The following is a 23,521-nucleotide window of genomic DNA, read 5'->3' as shown; positions in this document are numbered from 1 at the left end:
GAAAACACCTATAACTGCTTTCGAGTGCACTCCAATAGTTACTTCCAAAGTTATGCGGATGTTCCTGACCGCACTCAAAGTCTTCTTTTACCCATTCTACTTAATAACATTTATCAGCATTTTAATTTTGCATTTCCTGTCATTTTGTGCCTTATGACTACATGCCTGAAGAGGATTGGACTCTGTCATTTTTGTTTACAATCATGTCACCAAAACAGAGCCATCTGCTCAGTTACACATGCACACAAAATGAAAATACTAAGCCACTGACTAATACATCAAAGACTTATTTGTAAAGCAAATTACTTTGGGGGTGGGGAATAAATGTAGATTATACCAAGAGGTTTTTATTTCATAAAGTAAAAGTGAAAAGTTTGGAAAAGTAGAACAAATTTTTAATGTACTTCATTTAAAATGTAATAAAATTCCAATAATTGATATTATTTCCATTTGTGAAATGACTATAGCAATGGCTATGCTTTGTTATTATAATTGCTATATTATAATAGATTGGTTCACAAGATGAAATGCCCTTATTGAAGATGTTTCTGGAAGAATGTAAAATTTCTAATTACACATATTTGTTTAATCTCATTTGTTTTATTATATATACATATATCTGTTTTATATATAACAAAATAAAATGCACAATATAATTTATAATGTATAAACCAATCTATATTGTATCTGAACATGTAAAAAAGGAAGAAAAAGGATGGAGAAAGGAACAGTTAATTTTAGTTTTAATAATGGGCACATTCAATCAAAAATTTGGAGACTGATCTAAATGATGAGCTTATACTTGGCAAGTTCGCTAAGTTTTATATAATACTTTAAGTCTTGTATAATACTTGTTAACAGTAATATGGAAGCTTGAACACAGATGTCTAACCCTGTTCTCTTTCCTCTTACCATCACACTGTTGTTTCTCTTTGGTTGAACTAACAAAAATCTAGTAATAGTGAAAATACCGCAACAGAACTGGAAACTAAAGAATAAAAGTTCTTACATAAAGTAACTAGAAGAAAATTCTATGACCACAATGTAACCAGGTTGAAGGCAGATCAACTGAATCTATATCAGGGAATAACTTGTGTGGTTGAGGAAGAAACCAGTAAAAATACAACAACAGCCTCTCATTTAAAGGAGGCAACTGAGTACTAAATGTAAATCCTAATCAGTGATTCCAAGAAATACAATACATGCCAGAGGTCACATCGAATTAGGAACATACAGTAGCAGAATATTACTTACATATAATGGTACAACACTATGTAAACAGGCAAACACAAAAAACACCAACTCCTATACTACTAACAACACAAGAAACAATCTCTTAGTCCAAACTCCTGGAGAAGGTGCATGTACAGAAGCCTCAGCACAAACACCTTCCTATGAAATTGTTAGTGCAATGACTAGGAAAATAGATATTTTTTGAAAATTCCTTTCAAAAGGATTCAGATTTCATTGTATTTATGAAAATAGAGATTATGGAATAGTTAACAAAGAAAAAACAAGAATCTACCAAAAAGGAAAAAGAAAACTATTACAATGAAGACTGTTAATTTGATTTTAAATACTGTAAAAACAGGGAATGGAAGATAAGATCATACAATTTTTCTGTTTCAAAGGAGAAAAATAAACAGACAAAATGATCTAAGAAATATGACTGAGTGCATACAGGCTGACCTAGGAAATTCAACATAGTTGTGAAAAGAATTATAAGGAGAGATAAAGAAGGAAAAAAATACAGAAATCATTAGGAGGTATGGACATTTACCTCAGCCTACAGATCAAAGATACATGAAAAAAAATGAAGAAAAAAAATAGCACCTGGATATATATACTGGTAAAATTCTTCAAAGATCCAAAGAAAAAACTTCTATCAGTATCTAAGCAACAGAGTGAACAGGTTATCCAGAGAACTTGTGATAAAGAAATTATGAAAACCAAGAGTTTTATATATAGTATAACGTGTGAAAATGAAAATTATGGTTGTGATGCTATGGTTATTTATATCTATACATAACCAAAGTGAGTTGAGAGGGGCTACCATGCAGAAATTTAAGCTAAGTGGCTAAGAACTATAGCTCACACATATTTGGGGCATAAAGGGGCTGGGATATTTAAAGTAAGAAAAAGAATGAGCTCATTTTGAAGAGTTCTATAATCCCTACCCTACCCACTCAGATATTTCACTCCTGGCTTCCTATCAGAGGATTTTGTCACTTGCAGTAGGGAAAGATACAGAGGACTGTGTCTAACTCCATCAGATGGGGACAGGAGAGGCTGTTTAGTTACTTTGACAGTGGAGGAGAAAATTGCTGTCATGCTGGGAAATGTCAACAAACTGACCTTCCACAAAAAACAGAGGAGGGAAGTACATAAGAAAAACAAGGGCTAAGGACATTTAGAAATCACCCAAGAACATCTGTTGGAGGTGGCCACCCTGCGTAGTGAGCAAAAGGGCCTTGACCAGAGTCTCTAAGGCATGTGAAAACACATGCGTCTCGGAGGAAAACCTCTGAGTGACAGGACTTGGTGTTGAGAGCCTGGAAAGTGACCTGCGTGGAGTCGGGCTTCTACATCTCCACAGTCTGAGAATAACAAAATGGAGAGATCCTGCGCAGTAAGCAGAAGGGCCTTGACCCGAGTCCCTAAGGCATGTGAAAACACATGTGTCTCAGAGGAAAACCTCTGGGTGACAGGACTTGGTGTTGAGAGCCTGGAAGTGAACTGCGTACATCTCCACAGATTGACAACAACAAAATAATGAGCGAACTTCCCAGGCTCAGGCTAGGAGGCGATAAGATTATGTGTGTGAGAACTAACCGCCTGGTATCCTACTGTCTGAAGTAAATAGATAATAGTAAGAAAATAGACTAACCATTCATACATGTTATCATTATGTGGTATGCTTTGATGTTACACCTGCTACAATTAAAATAGTACATAATGAGCACTAAGACAATAAAGATTTGCTGCATGCTGGACATGACAGTCCCCCATGTCTGATTTCCCTCACCGTCGCGGTTCAGGCTTGGACTCACTAGAAGTCCACAAACATCCCCAAAGGATGATAGGACCCAAAAGTGAGGACCTACAAACCGCAGAGAAACTAGGAGGAACAGGTAAGTAGTGTCAGTCAGATGGAAAAAACAAAAACAAAAAAACTCTATTTTTCAGTTAAAGTTAAGAATTAAGTCAAGTATCACCACTGGGATAACCCAGGAACTCTGGAATAAAGAAGGAACGCTCAGTGACAATTTTAAATGTTCAGCAATAGTCTCCCCAAGCATAGAACCATCTTATAGCAAGGATGAAATGTCTCACAATCCTTACCAACCTTCCTTCTCATCTTTCAAACTGTCAGGATCAAAAACCACAATAAGAAAGTGAGAAAGGAAAAAACAAGCTAGGTAGGGAAAGTCAGACTGGATGCACACCCTATCCTTGAGTCAGTAATCAGTTCATAGAAGACTTTTTGGCTGGGGTACAGTTTAAAATCAAATTATTATTTAGAATATTTTTAATTACTAAGTTGAATCAATATTTGATGATTCTGATTGACCATAGGACATTTTATTGTCTGAAAATACATATGTCACGGGACTTGCTAAGATTTTTTTCCCAAGGAAAAGGAAAGATTCCTTTCTATAAATGAAAGATTCTTTGCTATTAAAAATTGCACTATGAAGCAATCCGCAGCCTCTGCAGCACAATCCCCAGCCAGCCAGGGAGCAACTCACATGGTACAGCAGACCTCTCCTGACTCGCCTGCTGCTTCCCTCAGCAGTGTACTTCAGTTAGTCTGTCTGTTCTGTTCCCCACTTTGTCTCTGGTGAATCCTCTCACTCCTCCAGCATCACTGGCCTGTACCCCAGTTCTTGTATGCATAAATAAATACATCTTTGAAAAAATAAAAATTAAAAGGGATGGGCAATAATAAAATTTTGAAAATTGTTTAAAATTATCCTCCCTACGTCTTCCATATGCAATTTTTGTTATCTCACCCAAACAGTCTAAGTGTACAAAGACGACAAAAGAGATTCTCAGACATAAAAGGTCCAGAAAATCTAAGTTCTCTTCTTGTAAATCATGCTGAAAACATTGTTGATGGAAACATTAGTCAAACTTAAAGTTTGAAGAAAATTGGAGCATATAAGAGCCAGTGCTAAGTAATTTTTTATTTTATTTTTTTTTAATTTTAATTTTTTTGAAAAGTAAAAATCCACTTTAAATAATACTATTAAGGCAATAAAATTAAAATTAAATGTTTCAAGTCACACTCCTTAAAAGATATATAAGGTGGTACTAAATGCAATTCTTTAGAACATCAAACAACTGTAGACAATACTACTGTCCATGAATAGCAGCTTCTTAAATATATTACAACAGATCTATTTGTACTATGACCATACCTCCCAACTATATTTTCCAGGAAAATTAAAAAAAAAATTATAGACAAACATAATACGATCAAATAGGAATTTTCTGAAATTTTAAGCCATAAACTATTAGCAGTGATTTTCCATGGTATTTTCAACCACACTAAAATTTTACATTCTTTAAATTTCAAAGACAAAAAAAAAATCTAAAATAAAGGCAATATTACTTACTTCCAGTATAGTAAAGAAAAAAACTCACAAAATCCTCAGCTTGGAGGTTTCATAATAATTGTTAAAATACACACATTTTGGGCTGCAAGATTTTCCTTTACAATAGTTTAATAGAGTTTTTGCAGTAGAATTTTATTGTTTAAATCTTAAAAAAACACTATTTCATTAAGAAAAAACTAATGGGTAAGATTTTGTCTACTCAATAGAAAGCAACTTCAGGGCCTCCCTGGTGGCACAAGGGGTTAAACACTGCACTATGAAGCAATCCACAGCCTCCGCAGCATGAGTTTGATTCCCGGCCAGCTAGGGAGAAACCCACATAGTGCAGCAGACCTCTCCTGTCTCGCCCGCTGCTCCTCTCAGCAATGTATTTTAGGAAGTCTGACAGTTCTCTTCCCCACTCTGTCTCTGGTGAGTCTTCTCACCCCCCCAGCATCTCTGGCCTGTACCCCAGCTCTTGTATGCATAAATAAATAAATCTTTAAAAAGAAAGCAACTTCAATGTTAATAAAAAAACATTTTTCCATTATTTGCAAAATTTGATGACCTGAATTTAAAAACTTTAGCCAAACATCAAAACAGTATTGAAGCAGAAGCAACTGCTATAATAATCATGGATTCTTAAACCTAGATTTTGTTTCAAATTTCTCAGGACCAACATCTATAATATAAGAAAATAGTACCTAATTTTCCCAAAAATACAGTGTATAGAACTTGTACTGGGAAGATACTCAGAGCTGATATTAATATTAATAAAGAAATAATTATCAAACATGAAAATTCTAAGCCTTCCTAGAAGCAGTTTCTATTTAGGGATTATCACACTCAAACTATATTTAAGCAAAAATCACCAAAGCCTAAATAAGGCCCATAATCACCTCTGTTCCCTCATTATCATAGAGAGTTAAGGCAGCTTCAGATTCAAAATAATATGAACAATGGTAGCAAACTGCCAATGTGCTATCCCAAGAAGAGATCCAACATTCTTCTAATGCACAGTGCAGATACCACAACTGATAAGAATAAAAGCAGAGAAGAAACACTAGTTCAAACATCTTGCAAACCTCAATATATTGCTCACTTAATCTAACTGACCAAATATACTTCAAACACAGCCTGTACATTCAAAGAGAGAACTTGAGTTCTTAACAAAGTCACAGAATATCAAGGGCGCCATCGATATCTTTCCTTCTTGATATGCTAATGTAATAATTTCTATCAACCATAATTCTATACTGCTGTTAACAATGATCTCTGTAGACTAATCTCAAGAAGATGAGTATATGATTTTATCTAATGACAAAGTTGGCAAACTATGCAAAAACTGGAGTGGCTTTCTAAAATAATTGTTATATAAGATACTAATATATAAATTAAATGAAATCACTCAATTCAATTCTATGCTCCTATGATGTCTATAGTAAAACAACAGAGGCACACAAAGCACAATTTGTAAAACAGGACTCTTCTATCAAAAGTTGTAATCTCACAAATAATACTCCTCTAAACAGAGATTTTTTTTATTCTTCTCATCACCTCAAAAACTACAAAATAAAACAGTATAGCTCCAAATAGTTGCTGTCAAAGAAAACTTGAACATAGGGTACAGCTTGTGAAAAATGTAACCAGGGGGAAGAACTTTATTGCCAATATCTCCAGAGTCCATGAGATGGTAGTATTCTGCACAAAATTGACATTTGATCAAAGCATTACATACTTCAGGAGCCTGAGAGGATTCTACCTTAGATGTAAGACAAGAATGCTGGAAACACACACACACACACACACACACACACACACACACACACACACGCTAAAGATCAACACTGATGTCAGTGAAAACAAGTGATGTTACTGAAAACAAGAAAACACTTCAGAAAGAGTGTTTAGACCTTTGAGTCCACAATCTCCTTTGTCACTAACCTTGCCAAAACAGAAGTGTATTTGAAGCTCCACTTACATAAGAATAGGAATGACAAATTCTCAGGAAGCTATAGTGAAACTCTTTCAAATGTGTATCTGCTTAATTAACTAAACAATATTTACGTACCAAATATTACACTAGGTCTTTTTAATATCATTCATAAATTACTCATTTGGTTTCCAAAAAATCATATAAGCAAAGTTGTCATGTCCTGATTTTGTAGGTGAAGAAACTGAATCAAGAAAGCTTGCTGAAGAAGCAGGGAGAAGAATAACTAAAAGCAACTAAGCAAGTCCTCAAGGAAAAGACACACCCAAAAAGGAAAATCACCCACCAAAATGCAACAACAGTGACCTGGAAGAACTTCTGAGCCTTCCAGATAGAGAATTTAAAACTGTCATGATTAAAAAACTGACAGAAGTCATAAAGGAAAACAATGATAGGGGAAAAATGATTAACAATCAGAAGAATAAAATTGAGTCCCTAAAGAGGGAAGTGAAAGAAATGCAGGCGGTCAAAGGATTAATGGAGAAGCTACAGAACTCTGGGAAAAGCAGCAAAAGCAGAATAGATAAAATGGAAGAATGAATAAGTACTCTCAAACAAAGAGAAATAAAAAGAACCAAAACAGAAAAGGAAAGAGAAGTACAAATGAAAAAGAATGAAGAAAGATTTCGGGAACTATCTGACTCCATGAGGAAAGGAAATATTAGAGTTATAGGAGTCCCAGGAGAGGAGAGAGACATAGGAACAGAGAAAATATTCAAGGACATAATTGAAGAGAACTTCCCAAATATGAAGAAGGAGCTGAAAATAAACATGTAAGTAGCAAGAAGAACACCAAACTTCCATGATGTAAGGAAAAACACAGCAAGACACATAATAATAAAGCTCCCAAGAATCCAAGACAACAAAAAATAATGAAGCTGACAAGAGGGAAGAAACAGATAACATACAAAGGAAAAATAATCAGGCTGACATTAGACTTCTCCAAAGAAACACCATGGGCAAGGAAAGTGTGGAGGGATATAGTCAACAGACTCTAAGACAACAAATGCCAACCAAGAATACTCTATCCTGCAAAGCTATCCTTCCTCTATGAAGAAAGAATAAGGACCTTCCCAGACAAATAGAAACTCCGGAAATTCATTACGACCAAACCCCTACTCCAAAATATACTACAAGGAGTCCTAAAGCCAGAACCAACAGAGGGATGAATAAGAATGAAACAAGACAAAAAAATTAAACAAACAAATAAATAAATAAAGCCAGAGAAAAGACAAACAAAAAGGCAAGTACAGACACTAACATACCAATATTAACTCTAAATGTAAACAGACTAAACTCTTCAATAAAAAAGATACAGAGTGGTGGCGCAGGGGTTGAGCGCTGGGCTGCAAAGCTGCCCACAGCCTCTGCAGCACCAGTTCAATCCCTGGCCACCGGCAAGGGTCCCACATCTTGCACAGACCTCTCCTGCTGTACCCGCTGCTCCCCTCAGCAGTGTATTTCGTCAGTCTGCCTGTTCTGTTCCCCACTCTGGCTCTGGTGAATTCTCTCTCACCCTCCCGCACATCGGACTGTACATAGTGCTTGTATAAATAAAATGAATAAATCTTAAAAAAAAAAAAGACACAGAGTGGCAGGGTATATTAAGAAACAACACCCTCACCCCTGCTGGGCCTCCCAGGTGGCGCAGCAGTTGAGTGCTGGGTTGTGAAGCTGTCTACAGCCTCTCCCACATGGCGCACACACCTCTCCTGCTGCCCGCTGCTCCCCTCAGCAGAGCATTTTGTCAGTCTGCCTGTTCTGTTCCCCACTCTGGCTCTGGTGAATTCTCTCACCCTCCCGCGCTTCTGACTGTACCCAGTGCTTGTATAAATTAAATAAATAAATAAATAAATAAATAAATAAATAAATAAATAAATAAAAAGAAAGAAACAAAACCCATGTTTTTGCTGTCTCCATGAAACTCACTTAACTACAAAAGATAAAAATGGACTGAAAGTAGGGTCTCCCCTGGTGGCACAGGTGGTTGAGTGCAGCATTGTGAAGCTGTCCACAGCCTCTGCAGCACCAGTATGATCCCGGCAGGCCGGCCAGCAAGGGTCCCACATGGCACCACAGACCTCTCCTGTTGTGCCTGCTGTTCCCTTCAGCCGTGTATTGTATCAGTCTGCCTGATCTTTTCCCTGCTCTGTCTCTGGTGAATCCTCTCACCATGCTGTGCATCAACCTGTACCCCGGTTCTTGTATAAATAAATAAATCTTAAAAAAAATAGACTGAAAGTAGAAGGCTGGAAAACAATCCTACAAGCAAATGGACCAAAAATGAAGGCAGGAAAAGCTATACCTGTATCAGATAAAATGTATTTCACACTCAAAAAGGCAAAAAAAGACGCACATGGTCACTACATTATGATCAAGGGGACAATACTTCAAGAGGAAATGACACTCATTAATATATACTCACCAAATGAAGGCACACCAAAATATATCAGACAACTATTATCATCTTTGAAAACAGTCAACAGAGAAAACATGTATGCAGTAGGACACTTCAACACACCACTATCAACAATGGATAGATCAACAAGACAAAAAATAAGTAAGGATACTAAAGCTCTAAGGATCTGGACCTCATGGCTTAACAGACATCTATAGTACACTAAACCCAAAAAAATCTGAGTATACATTTTTCTCAAGCACACATGGCTCATTCTCCAGAAGTGATCACATACTGGGACACAAGACAAACATCAACAGATACACCAAGATTGAAATCATACCAACCATATTCTCTGACTATGAAGGCATCAGACTAGAAATAAATCATAAAAAGAAGGCAAGGAACCCTCCCGCCTCATGGAGATCTAAATCCACACTACTAGAAGACCACTGGATTAATAAGGAGATCAAAGAAGAAATTAAAAAGTACTTTGAGTTGAATGAAAAGGAGCACACCAATTTCCTAAATGTATGGATGCAGCAAAAGCAGTAGTAAGAGGAAAATATATAGCAATACAGGCACACATCAAAAAAAAAAAAAAAAAAACAAGAAAGAACTCAAAGAAACAACCTAATCTCACATCTCAAAGAACTAGAAAATTAACAACAAAAAAACCCTAAAACTGGTAGAAGGAAATAATAAAAATCAAAGCAAAAATAAAATAGAAACTAAAAAAAATCAATCCAAAAGATCAATGAAACCAAAAATTGGTTCTTTGAAAAAAACAAATAAAATAGCCCTAGCCAGGCTCACAAAGGAAAAACGGGAGAAAGCACAAATAAATAGGATCACAAATGAAAGAGGAGAAATCACAACAGACAGCAGAAATCAAAAGAATAATCAGAAACTACTATGAACAGTTATATGCAAACATTTCAACAATCTAGAAGAGATGGACAAATTCCTACAACTTTACGATCACCCAAAGCTAGATAAAGAAGACACAGAACACCTAAACAAACCAATTACAAGCAGTGAAAATGAAATGGTAATCAAAACACTCCCCCAAAACAAAAGCACAGGACCAGATGTATTTACTAATGAATTCTACCAAACATTCAGAAACGAATTAGTGCCTATTTTTCATAAAATCTTTCAAAAAATTGAGAAGGAAGGGATAATACCAAACACGTTCTATGAAGCCAACATTGCACTAATACCAAAACTGAACATGGACAACACAAAAAAAGAAAACTGCAAGCCAATCTCTCTAATTAACACGAATACAAAAATCCTCAATAAAATTTTAGCTATCAGAATCCAACAATGTATCCACCACGACCAAGTAGGATTTATTCCTGGGACACGAGAATGGTTCAACATCTGAAAATCAATCAATGTAATCCAACACATCAACAAAAAGAAATAAAAAAAAAATGCTAATATCAATAGATGCTGAGAAAGTTTTTGACAAAGTACAACACCCATTTATGATGAAGGTCCTTGAAATTCTCGGGATACAAGAAACATACCTCAAAATCGTAAAGGCCATATATGACAAACCCATATCCAATATATCATTCTCAATGGTGAAAAGCTGAAAGCATTTCCATTAAGATCTGAAACAAGGCAAGAATGTCCACTCTCACCACTGCTTTTCAAGATAATACTGGAAGCCCTAGCCACAGCAATTACACAAGAGAAGACATACAAGGAATCCAAATAGAGAAGGAAGAAGTCAAACTATCACTATTTGCAGATGATACAATAATATATACAGAGAACCCCAAAAACTCCACAGAAAAAATAATCAAACTAATCAATCACTTTAGTAAAGTTCAAAATCAACACACAAAAATCAGTAGTAGCCTTCATATACACAAACAATAGATCTGAAGAAGAAGAAATTAAAAAAAAATCCTTTTATTATTGAAAAAAAAAATCAAATACTTGGGAATAAACCTAACGAAAGAGGTAAAAGACCGATACAAAGAAAACTATAAAACACTGTTAAAAGAAATAGATAAAGACACAAAGAAATGGAAAGACATCCCCTGCTCATGGATTGGAAAAATTAGCATTATTAAAATGGCCATCCTACCAAAGCAATTCACAAATTCAATGTTGTTCTAATAAAAATTTCAATGACATTCTTCAAAGAAATAGAACAAATATTGATGAAATTCATAGGGAGCCACCAAAAACCCTGAATGGCCAAAGCTCTCCTGGAAAAAAAAGCAAAAGGGCATGGAGGTATCACACTCCCAGACTTGAAACTATACTACAAAGCCATAATAATCAAAACAGCATGGTATTGGAACAAGAACAGACATATGGATCAATGGAATTGAATAGAAAATCCAGAAATAAGTCCAAAGATTTACAGTCAAGTGATCTTTGACAAAGGAGCAAAGAAATTTTGTCCAATAAATGGTCCTGGGAAAACTGAGATGCTACATGCAAAAGAATGAAGCCTGACTACTACCTCACACCATGCACAAAAAACAACTCAAAATGGATTAAAGAACTAGACATAAGACCTGAAACCATAAAATATATAGAAGGTAATGCAGGCAAAACACTACATGACATATACCTCAGTAATATCTTTAAAGACTCATCACCCAAAGCAGTGATAGCGAAGTCAAAGATAAACAGCTGGGGCTATATCAAATTAAAGAGCTTCTGTACAGCAAAAGAGACAGTAACCAAAACAAAAAAACACCCCACTGACTGGGTGAAAATATTTGCACACAACACTAATGATAAAGGACTAATCACAAAAACCTACAAAGAGCTGAAGAGTCTCAACAAAAACAAAGTAAATAATCCAGTCAAAAAATGGGCGAAGAGCTAAAAAGGAACTTCTCTAAAGAGGAAATGCAAATGGCCAACAGGCATATGAAAAAATGTTGAACATCACTTGTAATCAGGGAAATACAAATCAAAATTACAATGAGATACCATCTTACACCAGTGAGAATGGCACATACTAAAAAAGCCTAGCAACAAAAATGTTGGTGAGGATGTGGAGAAAAAGGAACTCTCCTGCACTGCTGGAGAGTGCAAACTGGTCCAACCACTATGGAAAGCTGTGTGGAGATTCCTCAACCTGCTAAAGATGGAGCTTCCATATGATCCAGCAATTCCACTCCCAGGTATTTACACAAAGGACAGAGAAACATTAATTCAAAAGGACACCTGCACCCTCTATGTTTATAGCAGCACTATTTACAATAGCTAAGCTATGGAAACAACACAAATGCCTAAAAATAGTTGACTGGATCAAGAAGATATGGTTCATATACACAATGGAATATTACTCATCAATCTAAAAAGATAAACTCATGCAATCTGCAGCAACATGGATGGAGTTGGAAGGGATCATGCTCAGCAAAATCAGCCAGAAAGAAAAAGAAAAATACCAGATGGCCTCACTCATAGCAGGAATTTAGAAAACCAAAATAAGGGGCCAGTATTATAATAAAGTAAAAATCAAAATCAACAAGCAACTATAAACCAGAAACACACTACAGAGGTGAGGGCGGGGAGTAGGAGGGATTACTGTCAAAATAAGGGGGTTGGGGATTGTACGGGGACTATAACTAAGATGAAAATGCATATGTTGTGCAAAAATAAAAAAATGATATAAAACATATAAAAGAAAATTTAAAAAATGCAAAAAAAGAGAAAGCTTGCTGAATGGCTAAACATAGAATTACCTATCATATGAACCAGCAATTCCACTCCTAAGTATATACCCAAGAGAAATCAAAACATATACCTACATAAAAACTGTCATTACCCAGAAGAATGAGAGATGAAACAGACCAAATTCCATCAACTGATAAATGGATAAATGAATGTGCTATATCCATACAATAAATTATCATTCAGTGATAAAAAGAAAGAACTGTTACCTACTGTAACATGGAACAATCTTGAAAACATGCTAAGCAAAGCAAGCTAATCACAAAGAACCACTTATGTGATTCATAAGACATCTAGAATAGGGGCCTCCCTGGTGGTGCAGGCAGTTGAACGCCACACTGTGAAGCTGTCCGCAGCCTCTGCAGCGCGGGTTCAATTCCTGCTGGCTGGCAAGAATCCCATATGGCACAGCAGACCTCTTCTGTCTTGCCCATTGCTCCCCTCAGCAGTGTATTTCATCAGTCTGCCTTTCTGCTCCACACTCTGTCTGGTGAATCCTTTCACCCTCCCGCACATCTGTCCTGTACCCTGGTTCTTGTATAAATAAATCAATCTTAAAAAAAAAGACATCTAGAATAGCAAAATCTAGAGAGAGACTGGTTAGCTAGGGCTGGGAGAATGGGGGAATTAGGAATTAATGCCTACTTAGAACATGGGGTTTCTTTATAAGGCAATGAAAATGTTCTAAAACTGATTGTGGTATATGTGAATTGCATGACATGTAAATTTCATCTCATGTTGATTTTTAGGAAAATTTTTCATACATTAAAATATATATGGGGGAACAAATTCTATATTGTCAAATTTTAATTCAATGTCTGACAGGAATTTAGAATACATTGATTCACTCTCGCCTCCCTCCCCCACAAAAAAAAAGCATCAAGAAGTTAATTTTCATTGTATGGTAGACATCCAGTGGAAAAAAACAATTTCCAGCATGGAGCCAGATTAGGTGGCAAGGACAACATGATTTTTAAAATATGTATCAAAAGATGAACAGATGTAGTTAGGAGTACTCCACAACTAAGCCTAAGAAGAGGGTACTGCAATGTAAAAGCAAATGACAGAGATAACTGATACCTCTTTTTTTATTAAATTATGGTAGAAAACACCTAAGATTTACCATCATAATCACTTTTAAGGGTACAAGTCAGTAGCATTAAGCATATTAACACTGATACATAACCAATTTCCACAGGTTTTTCATCTTGCAAAACTGAAACTCTATACCATTAAACAGCTTGCCATTACTGTTCCACAAGCCTCTCCAAAGAGCCATTCCACTTTCTTTTCTGTGACTCTGACTACTTTAGATGTCTCATGTAAGTGGAACATTCAGCATTTCTCTTTTTGTGATGAGCTTCTTTAACTTAACATAATGCCCACAATGTCCTTGTAGAATGTGAAAATATTTCCCTTATTTGAAAGACGAAATATTTCACTGAATGTATCTACAACATTTTGTTTCTTCATTCATCCATCCATGGCCACTTGGATCACTTCACTTCCTCATCTCAGCTATTATGAATAATGTTGTTATGAACAAGGATTTCTCTACCTTAGCATTCTCCTTTCTTAAGATCCCAGGGGAACAAGAGAGACTTAAGTATAAACAGACATATTAGATAAATAAGCATGCCTCAAGATATCGTCCAAGGATTACTAGTATGTATTTTGGGGAATGATAAAATCCCATGAATAAGTTTACAAAACACTGATGTCCAAGAGTTTAACAAGTTTTTTTATCGCAAGATTTCTCAGTCCCCGATTTTTTGATGTCCTCTATGAACCCCTCAGAGACTATACTGTATGCAGTTTTTTGTGAACTTATTTGTTCAGGAAGCCCTTGGTGCAGGGTCTCTTGGATTCATGTTCTGAGGAGTAGTTAGGAAGGCCAGTTTCCACTGGACAGTGAACTAAAAAGTCTGACGCTTTTGTACACTGCCTTAAAGAGCCCTATGCTCAAACACAGTGATGTTACCACAGTAACAGTGATGAGCTTGATCGAACTAAGAGGGGATATGTCTATTTCTTTTATTCTTATATATACTTAGAGCTAAACGGAGTCCAGGTCATTGAGACAATAATTACTGAGTCATTCCACTGACTTTTCAAAATGTGCATATCGTAAAACTCAGACTCAAGACAACAAATAGTTACAACATCTGCCTTTATCTTTGACGTGTCTGCAAAGAATATACTGACATGACAGCAAAGACATTAAAATCAGAAATCCAATAAATCAGAAATTCTTCAAGAAAAAAGGCCCACCTTTAGAATGAATAAAGCTTGCATCCAGTGCTTTACTTCAACAAAATAATTAAATGGGTTACTGTAGCCTCAAGTCACCAAAGCAAGCTTAAATTAGTACAGAGCTATACATAGTTCTCAAACTAAATGAACTAGGAGAACATAATTCTCAACCAGGAAAATTATCAAAGCTGTTATTAAATGTGTTACTTACTGCTATAATTTGGTCTCCAATTTGGATTCTTCCATCATGTTCAACAGCACTGCTCTTTGTAATACTCTTTACAAAGATTCCTGAAGGTTCTAAGATTAGAATAAGTTATTTCTTAATATTTAAAAAGCACACTAGAAGAATAGCTACCCTCCCCTCTCCAAATAAAAAGTCCTAATTTTGAATAAATACACATAAAATGTCACACAAACAAAACTATAGTAGCAACTGGACTAGAAACTAAGACAATGGTTTGAGTTGTCATAAATATAATCCCCAAATCACCTACATTAAATTATCCCTAAGGTAGGTTTCATCAGTTTATTCAATAGTCTGAAGAACATGATTTTAGTTAAATATCTTATAAGACAAAGGTATCAGAGGTAACTCCAAGTTGAAAATACATTAATGTTTAAAATTACCTAATTTTTTATCTCCAATGTAACCAGCAATAGTAATTCCTAATCCTTGGATATTTTTAGTGAGTTCAACATCAAATGTCTCACTTTCTTCACTTTTCTGAGTAGAAGCATCAACCTAAAATAAAATAAAATAAATATACAGAGAAGTATACTGTAAACAAACAAGATAAATTGTAAAGGCCAAAACCTTTAGGGATATGATATAATTAGGTCAGACAACTCTGCTAGAAGTGACTGTTTCTTCAATCTTGTCAACACATACTGAGCATAACTCATCTATGCAAAAGGAATGTCAGCAGTAAAACGGTCTCCCCCATCAGAGAAATAGATTGTTTTTTAGGTATCTAAAATTTTAAACATCAACGAGTTTCTTAATAACAAGTTCTCTTTTCAGAAATGGCTCATCTTCATTTTTGAAGAATGTGGGGAATAATACCTTTGAAAGAATTCACATTTTGAATTCAGACCAACAAGTTCAAATCTATCTTTGTTAATTTTTCTAATAATCAGTAAGCTCTATTGTTTACCAGGAATAAGAATAGCAACAGGTCTAGTTAACTTTTACTGAGCAGTTTCTATGTAATAGGCACTTAACCTGTCTACTCACTTATTTCTCAGAATATGCCTAAACATTGGTACAATTACTGTCAATTTTTCCTTAGGGAAACTAAGGCATATAAACTTTTCCAAGAACAGAAAGCAATCTAGTAGAGACAGAATTCAAAGGCAGGTAGTCTGGTTGCAAAATCCCTACTCTTCATTACCACACAGTATGTAAAATCCTTCCTTGAATAAGGACTACAGTGTCTATTCAGGGCAAGGTGTTATTACTATCTTAAGTTGGTAGTTGATTCTAATACCATGAATGAGTTAATTCTCTAGATAATATAATAATAGACTGGTGATTATTTTGAAGCCAGTGAAATGTACCATAAATTATTTAAAATTCTCCCTTTAGGGCCTCCCCGGTGGCACAGTGGTTGAGCGCTGGGTTGCGAAGCTGCCTACAGCCTCTGCAGAAGCTGCCTGCAGCCTCTGCAGCGCTGGTTCGATCCCCAGCCACCGGGCGAGGGTCCCACATGGTGCACAGACCTCTCCTGCCGCCCGCTGCTCCCCTCAGCAGTGTATTTTGTCACTCTGCCTGTTCTGCTCTCCGCTCTGACTCTGGTGGATTCTTTCACCCTCCTGCATTTCTGACTATACCCAGTGCTTGTATAAATAAATAAATAAATCTTTAAATAAAATAAAATAAAATAAAATAAAATAAAATTCTCCCTTTAAGTGCCAACAGAAAAACAAGGTATAAAAATAATATGTCTTCTGTGTTGGTTTCCCTCATTCTTAGAATGACAGAGGAAAGCAGGTTTCTCCAATAGTAGAATTGCTATTAATTATATTTTTTGACTGAAGGGCAAAACTCCCTGAATCAAGCATTAGTAGATTCAAGCAATAAGTCATCAAATAGGTGATTGTCATTATATACTAGTGTGATGTCGGCAGCTTCCACAGAGAATCCTAAGATGATTACAACAAAATAAAGGCTGTGGGTTCAAAAGACATGCAGGTTGTGGTTAGCTCACAATGTTTTCTGATTTTCTTTAGGCAAACTCCAACTGCATTTCACCAACAGCCCACCTAAATAAAATGTAATTTTATAGTAAAGTTTGATTTATTTTTTTCACTGCACATAATTATCTGTGCAAACTTAGCAAAGTTTAAAGTTTAGATAATTACAAGAAAATGACAGGATGAAATCTGCTTCAATTGAAACAAATGTGTTTTCTATTTTTAATAAGACTTATGCGAGTGCTATTTTAGAGGGTGGCAATTTGACTATCGAATGGTTTTAAAAGGGGCACAGGCTTCAAAAATGATGATATGCACAGAATAGATATTTTTCTAAGCTTTCAATTACATCAAGTGGTTTTCGGTATTGCATTCATTTATATATTGCTGAATAAAATGTTTTGTTTACCACAAAGAATGCCACTTAAATACTTTCATAAACAAGCTTTCACTCTTTACTTTCTCTTCGCAAAAAATAGCATCCAAACTCAATCCTAAAAACAACAGAATCATGGAAATTTCAAGTGTTCTAATAAAGTTTTCAAGGGCTGTGGAAGAGTTAGGATATTAAAAAAATGTGTAGCGATGGTAAAGGAATTTTTAATAAAAAAATCATAGATGTTTTTAAATCTATGAAAAAGGAATGCAAGATGTGTACTGGCTATAAAGCTTACATAGAAATTGAATAGAATTCTCTTATATATTTAAGAGATTTATAGATAAAATTACTTGGTTGATTTTTTATTCGTTCCAGTCCTGTAACCTGAACCATCTGAAATAACGACTACATTCTAATAACTATTAATTTTTCTAGTATTTTTTCATGTCAAGTTAACATAGATGGAATGTTTATGAATAGAGTTTTGTTGCAATTCCAAAAGAATATTTTTTCTTTTAAAAATTATGTAACTGGATAAGAAGAGTGATTTCTCATTATGAATCTGATAACAATTATGTGACAAATCTTAAAACAATAATACTGAAAAGTTTTAGTAAGCTTTACTCACCCCAACTAAGCCTGCTCCTATTCTCACTTCCCAAAAAGACTAAAATGAAACTGGCTGAAAGGGAATGATTGGAACCTAAGTCCTACCTCACAGACAAAATTCTAATTAAGAAAATCAATTAAATATTTTAGGTTATTAGCTGTAATTTTAAAAATTACTTATGTTATCCACACTTCAAAGTATGTTATCCATACTTCAAACATTATCTTCATAAATGTGTTTCTTATAGCAAAATGTACAATAGTAATGGGTCTCCCCTGGTGGCGCAGGCGGTTGAGCGCCGTGCTGTGAAGCTGTCTGCAGCTTCTGCAGCACCGGTTCAATCCCAGCCAGCCGGCAAGGGTCCCACATGGCACTGCAGACTTCTCCAATCTTGCCTGCTGCTCCCCTCAGCAGTGTATTTCTTCTGTCTGCCTGTTCTGTTTCCCGCTCTGTCTCTGGTGAGTCCTCTCACCCTCCTGCGAATCTGACCTGTACCCCGATTCTTGTATAAATAAATATGTAACTCTTTAAAAATAAAATAAAATAAAAATAAACTCCCAGAATTAAATATATATATATATATATATATATACACAATAGTAACCTGGAATTATACTTCATCCATGGATACATTATTCCTAATTAATAAAATGTTAGTACTGAGATATCTCTCTTTGGGTTTGTTTTACTCTATTAATATAAATATTAATAAACCCAAATAGAGATATCTCTATTAATATAAATATTAATAGAGTAAGTCTGCTTAATAGAGTAAGTCTGCTTTCTACATAAAGATTGCCATCTAAAAGCTAAGTGTAACTTTTCCATCATCTGTATTTACATACCCGCATCTCTGGCGTAGAAGATGAGGATGAGGAAAGGGTGATGCCCAAAGAGGTGGGTGCTGTTGGTTCTTCTATGGCACCTCTTGCAATCATCAACTTAATTCTATTTCCACATTGCCTGAGTACTTGTGCTACTTGTTCACTACTCATTCCTGCAAGATCTGTGTCACCAATCTTTAAAATGTGGTCTCCACTGCATAATCGTCCATGCTGAATAAAAACATTTTGATTAATCAGGCTATTATCATTTTAACTTCATTAGAGAAATCATAAATGAAGGAAAAGGAATAATAATAATACAAAATTGCTTTGATATAAATTACCAATCATGTGTCAATGAACATGTGTTTGTAATTTAAACTGTCTTTTCAAGCATCCTAACATCATTCAATGTGATGTATGTAAAATGAAATTCACAAATTTTCACTTCAATCAATAGTGATGAATATGAGTTTTTCGATTTGATTTTGACCCACTGCCTGTAAGAAAATACTAAAACTTCTGTAATTTTTTTATTATTTTATAGAGGCATGTTTTATTTATTTATTTTATTTGTTTGTTTGTTTTGTTTATACATGCACTGGGTACAGTCAGAAGTGCGGGAGGGTGAGAGAATTCACCAGAGCCAGAGCGGGGAGCAGAGCAGGCAGAAGGACCGAAGTACACTGCTGAGGGGAGCAGCAGGCGGCAGGAGAGGTCTGCGCGCCACGTGGGACCCTCCTCTGGTGGCCGGGGAGCAGCCGGGGATGGAACCGGCTCCGCAGAGGCCGCGGGCAGCTTCGCAACCCAGCGCTCAACTGCCGCGCCACCGGGGAGGCCCTGTAATTTTTTTATGGCTAAAAAAAAAGACAATGCGATTGAGCAAAGATAAATTATTAGCAGCAAAGCAAATACATGCTACTCAAAATATAGTGTGAACCACAAGACAGCACTGACATAACACAATTTTCTGTCTTGCCAGTTCAATTATAGATGTCTCTAAAGAACCTAATTGCAGATGAAATCCTTCTGAGATGAAAATTAAGATAAATGAGGTGAGTGTATTTATAACGTGAAAATTATTTTGATAAGCCTCCACAGGACTACTGTCTATGAGAGGTTTCTGTAGTGATGGAAATGCTCTACATTGTCCAACATGGAAGCTCTAGTGACATGTGGCTATAATGGACCTGAAATTTCAAATAAAGATCTGAATTTGTCACTTTATTTAATTCCAATTAATTTGAATAATTAATTTTGATTAATTAAATTTGAATTTAAAAATGTCATGAAGCAAGTAGTTACTGTATTAGACAATGCAGTTATCTACTAAAGATAAAGCTTACTTATCAGTTATTTATCACATTTATCTAGGGATATTTCATCAGAGAATGCTTGAAGCTGCCTTATGTTTTACAAGAAAATCTGCACAATATTGTGCTGTTGTCAATAGCTCTATTGTCAATAGCTCTACTGATAAGGTTACCGTTGATCAGGTCTTTCATTTATGACTATAAAAGCAGTTGATGAACCTGCATTCCTAGTTAAATTCAAATACACATGCAAAAAAAGCTTTATAAACAAAATGCTATAATCATAGGTTACTCACCTTAACAGAACTTCTCAAAATATAAACCATAACCAGTAAGTTTTCAAAAAGTTTTCTCGCATATATTCCAATATCACAAAGAATAAAAGGCAATGCTTTAATAAACTACTGTAAGTGAGTGATAAAGAAGGCTGTGCTACATATACAAAGATAAAACCATCCGGGCGTCCCCTGGTGGCGCGGGCGGTTGAGTGCTGCGCTATGAAGCTGTCCACAGCCTCTACAGCGCTGGTCCAATCCAGGCCAGCTGGAGAGGGTCCCACATGGCGCAGCAGACCTCTCCTGTCTCACCTGCTGCTCCCCTCAGTAGTGTGTTTCGTCAGACTGCCTGTTCTGTTCTCTGCTCTGTCTCTGGTGAATCCTCTCACCCTCCTGCGCATCTGGCCTGTACTCTGATTCTTGTGTAAATAAATAAATCTTTAGAAAAAAACAAATATAACACCACCAAACTCACTAAAGGAAAAAACTGAATCTTTGATTTTTTTTTCCCCCTCAGTGACGAAAGGTCCTTTTTTACATAATAAGTGGTTCTATAAAATAGCTGATTAGGTTTATTAATATGATTTATGATGATAAAATAAAGGCTTGCTACTTTTACAACGAGCAAAATCATAATCCTAGCATCTTAAGATCACCGTATACAACTAACTTAAATTGTTCCTTTTCAAAGAGAACGTGTAAGAAAACACTTTAGAGATAGCTTAGCAAAACAGGAGATTCTCACTCTACTTTCTTGACATAATTTATTCAAAACCACATTTTTCCTAACAGAAAATATAAAATATAAAGCCATATTATTCAGTAAAACAGCACAAAAGACCTGCTGGAATAGCTTACCTGATCAGCTACTCCTCCAGGCAGAATAGTTTTGACGATCACACCAGTTGATTTTCCTCCTACAATGCCAAATCCCAGACCAGATCCATCATTCACCAATTCAATGGTTTCCACATGTTGCCAGTGAACCTAAAAACAAAACTCTTATATTTTTATTACAAGTTCAGCTTTTTTGTACTTAGTATTAGAGAACTGTATTCAGATATAATAATGAGCCTTTAAAAATGTCCTTTTTATTTAGTATACTTCCTTTTCAATAGATCATTACTATTGATTTAATCATTCTTGAAATTATCAACACATCATTATGGTGACTACATTTGCCAGTTAAACATAGGCAGTGATTTCTCAGAACCTTTGTAAAACTTCTAAAAAGAAATACATATATAAACAACATGGGGGGGAAAGTGATTAGATCTCAAAAGTCTAATAAAAAGATTGCTAAGGAGTCTTCTATATAACCCTGCCATGCAGGACTGCAAGTCAGATAACCTCTTAAAGTCACTGAGTTTAAGTAGTCAGCTGAAGAACAATATAACAGTATAATTTACAAAACAAAATCAAGACATTATCTGTTTATAAATGTTAATTTTGTTAAAGACTAATTTTTTTTTTGAAGAATTCCACCAAGTAAAACTACTGCACAAGAAAGGTAAAACTTGTTTTAGAAGTCAGTGATCTAATCATTAAGTTATAATAAATACCCCAGGATAGAAAGATATAAATGATAATAAAAAGTAGAAACACAAAAGTACAAAGCAACTAAAGAAACTTGAGACTTGTAGATAACAGAAAAAAAAGAAAATACATTCTGCACCTTTTGAAAGTTTTACATATATACATACTCACCGGATTAGAGTGAGCTGAAACTGTACTGGCTGCAGATGGAGAACGGGAAATTATGGGACTTATGAGCTGAGGCAATGAGCCTCTCGCAATAACTAGCTGGACATTATCTTTGGCTTTCTGCAGGATGCTGATAGCCTGCTGATGTGTGATTGTCTGATCAAGAGCCTGTCCATTGATAGCAAGGATTTGATCAGTTTCCTTCAATCTTCCATCTCTATTAAGAATGAAGAAAAGGGTAAAGATACCAGACTGCTTTCAAGAAAAGCTTCTCTAGCATATGTTTTCAATATATTTTATATTCTAGTTTCCAACGTCCAGACATCTTAAGTTTTTTCCCGTAGTTCTACTTTTAAGATTATTTTTCTGATTTTAATCCTGTTTTTTTTTTAATTTTTTCCCTAAAAGTTCTACTTTTAAAAATAGTTTGATCAACTCCTAATCAACCTCTTTCAGCTGAAAGCCTTCTCCTCTTCATCTAGCCCTGCAATCTATACATTTTATCTTGGATGTTCCTATTTTCTACAAATGAAAGCAAAGACACATATATTTACTTTGAGCATATTAGCCAAACATATCTAAAAATTATCATGGATCATTTGTATACCTTCCTTTCAGTAACTTTACAAATATAATCAAAAAGAGCTTATTAACAATGAAAATAATACACTACTCAAAATTTTCTTTCCTTACTAAAAGGTAATTAAGGTATGATGATATTTAAATGCTACTTTTTTTTTGACCTTTCACTTTTTCCTTCTTTTTTTCTTATTCCCTCTATCTAGTCACCTGTGCAGTGACCACACCCTACTTGTCCCTTCCCCCATTCCTTTCATCCTGTCCCCTATTTCCTCTGGTAACCCTTATCTGTAGCTCTGAAAAACCACTGTTTCTGAAAGGACCTGTTTTTTATCATAACATTCTTAAAGACTTCTTTAAAAAGTGACTATTAACAGATTGCATTCATTTTTGTTTGTTTTTACCCATTTTTGTTTCTCTACATTCTCCCAAGGTAATCGTACTTTCTGAAATGGTATAAAAAGCAGAGACAATTTCCCGAAAGTCTCACCTGTGAGCCACACTGCCCTCTTGGATCTCTTGCACAAATATTCCCAATTCTCCCCGGTTTTCACTCCTTAGTCCCACAACACTAAAACCGAGGCCCCCACAAGGAGGTTTGAGGAGTTCAAAAATTTCAACATGGCGACCCTTTTCAGGAAACAAAGCAAGAAATAAAATTAAAAGTCACTGGAGTAGCAGTCGA

At 35.5% G+C, this 23,521-nt stretch overlaps 1 protein-coding gene across 1 annotated transcript in view; it reads right to left on the bottom strand.

Moving 5' to 3' along the window:
• The window catches only part of MPDZ (multiple PDZ domain crumbs cell polarity complex component), a gene marked incomplete at both ends in the record, with an annotated part of 141,580 nt that overhangs the window by 95,233 nt on the left and 22,826 nt on the right, over positions 1-23,521 (bottom strand). The window contains 6 exons of the mRNA XM_084237770.1: positions 15,168-15,256; positions 15,587-15,701; positions 18,987-19,196; positions 21,412-21,540; positions 22,261-22,474; positions 23,327-23,466. Coding sequence (XP_084093896.1) covers positions 15,168-15,256; positions 15,587-15,701; positions 18,987-19,196; positions 21,412-21,540; positions 22,261-22,474; positions 23,327-23,466 — 897 coding nt within the window. The remainder of the gene's footprint in view (positions 1-15,167; positions 15,257-15,586; positions 15,702-18,986; positions 19,197-21,411; positions 21,541-22,260; positions 22,475-23,326; positions 23,467-23,521) is intronic.

This window comes from Talpa europaea (genome assembly GCF_964194135.1).
Source record: "Talpa europaea genome assembly, chromosome: 7".
Classification (NCBI taxonomy): Eukaryota; Metazoa; Chordata; class Mammalia; order Eulipotyphla; family Talpidae; genus Talpa; species Talpa europaea.
The sequence above is the reverse complement of the archived record's forward strand: the minus strand, read 5'-3'. Positions and strand labels throughout refer to the sequence as shown.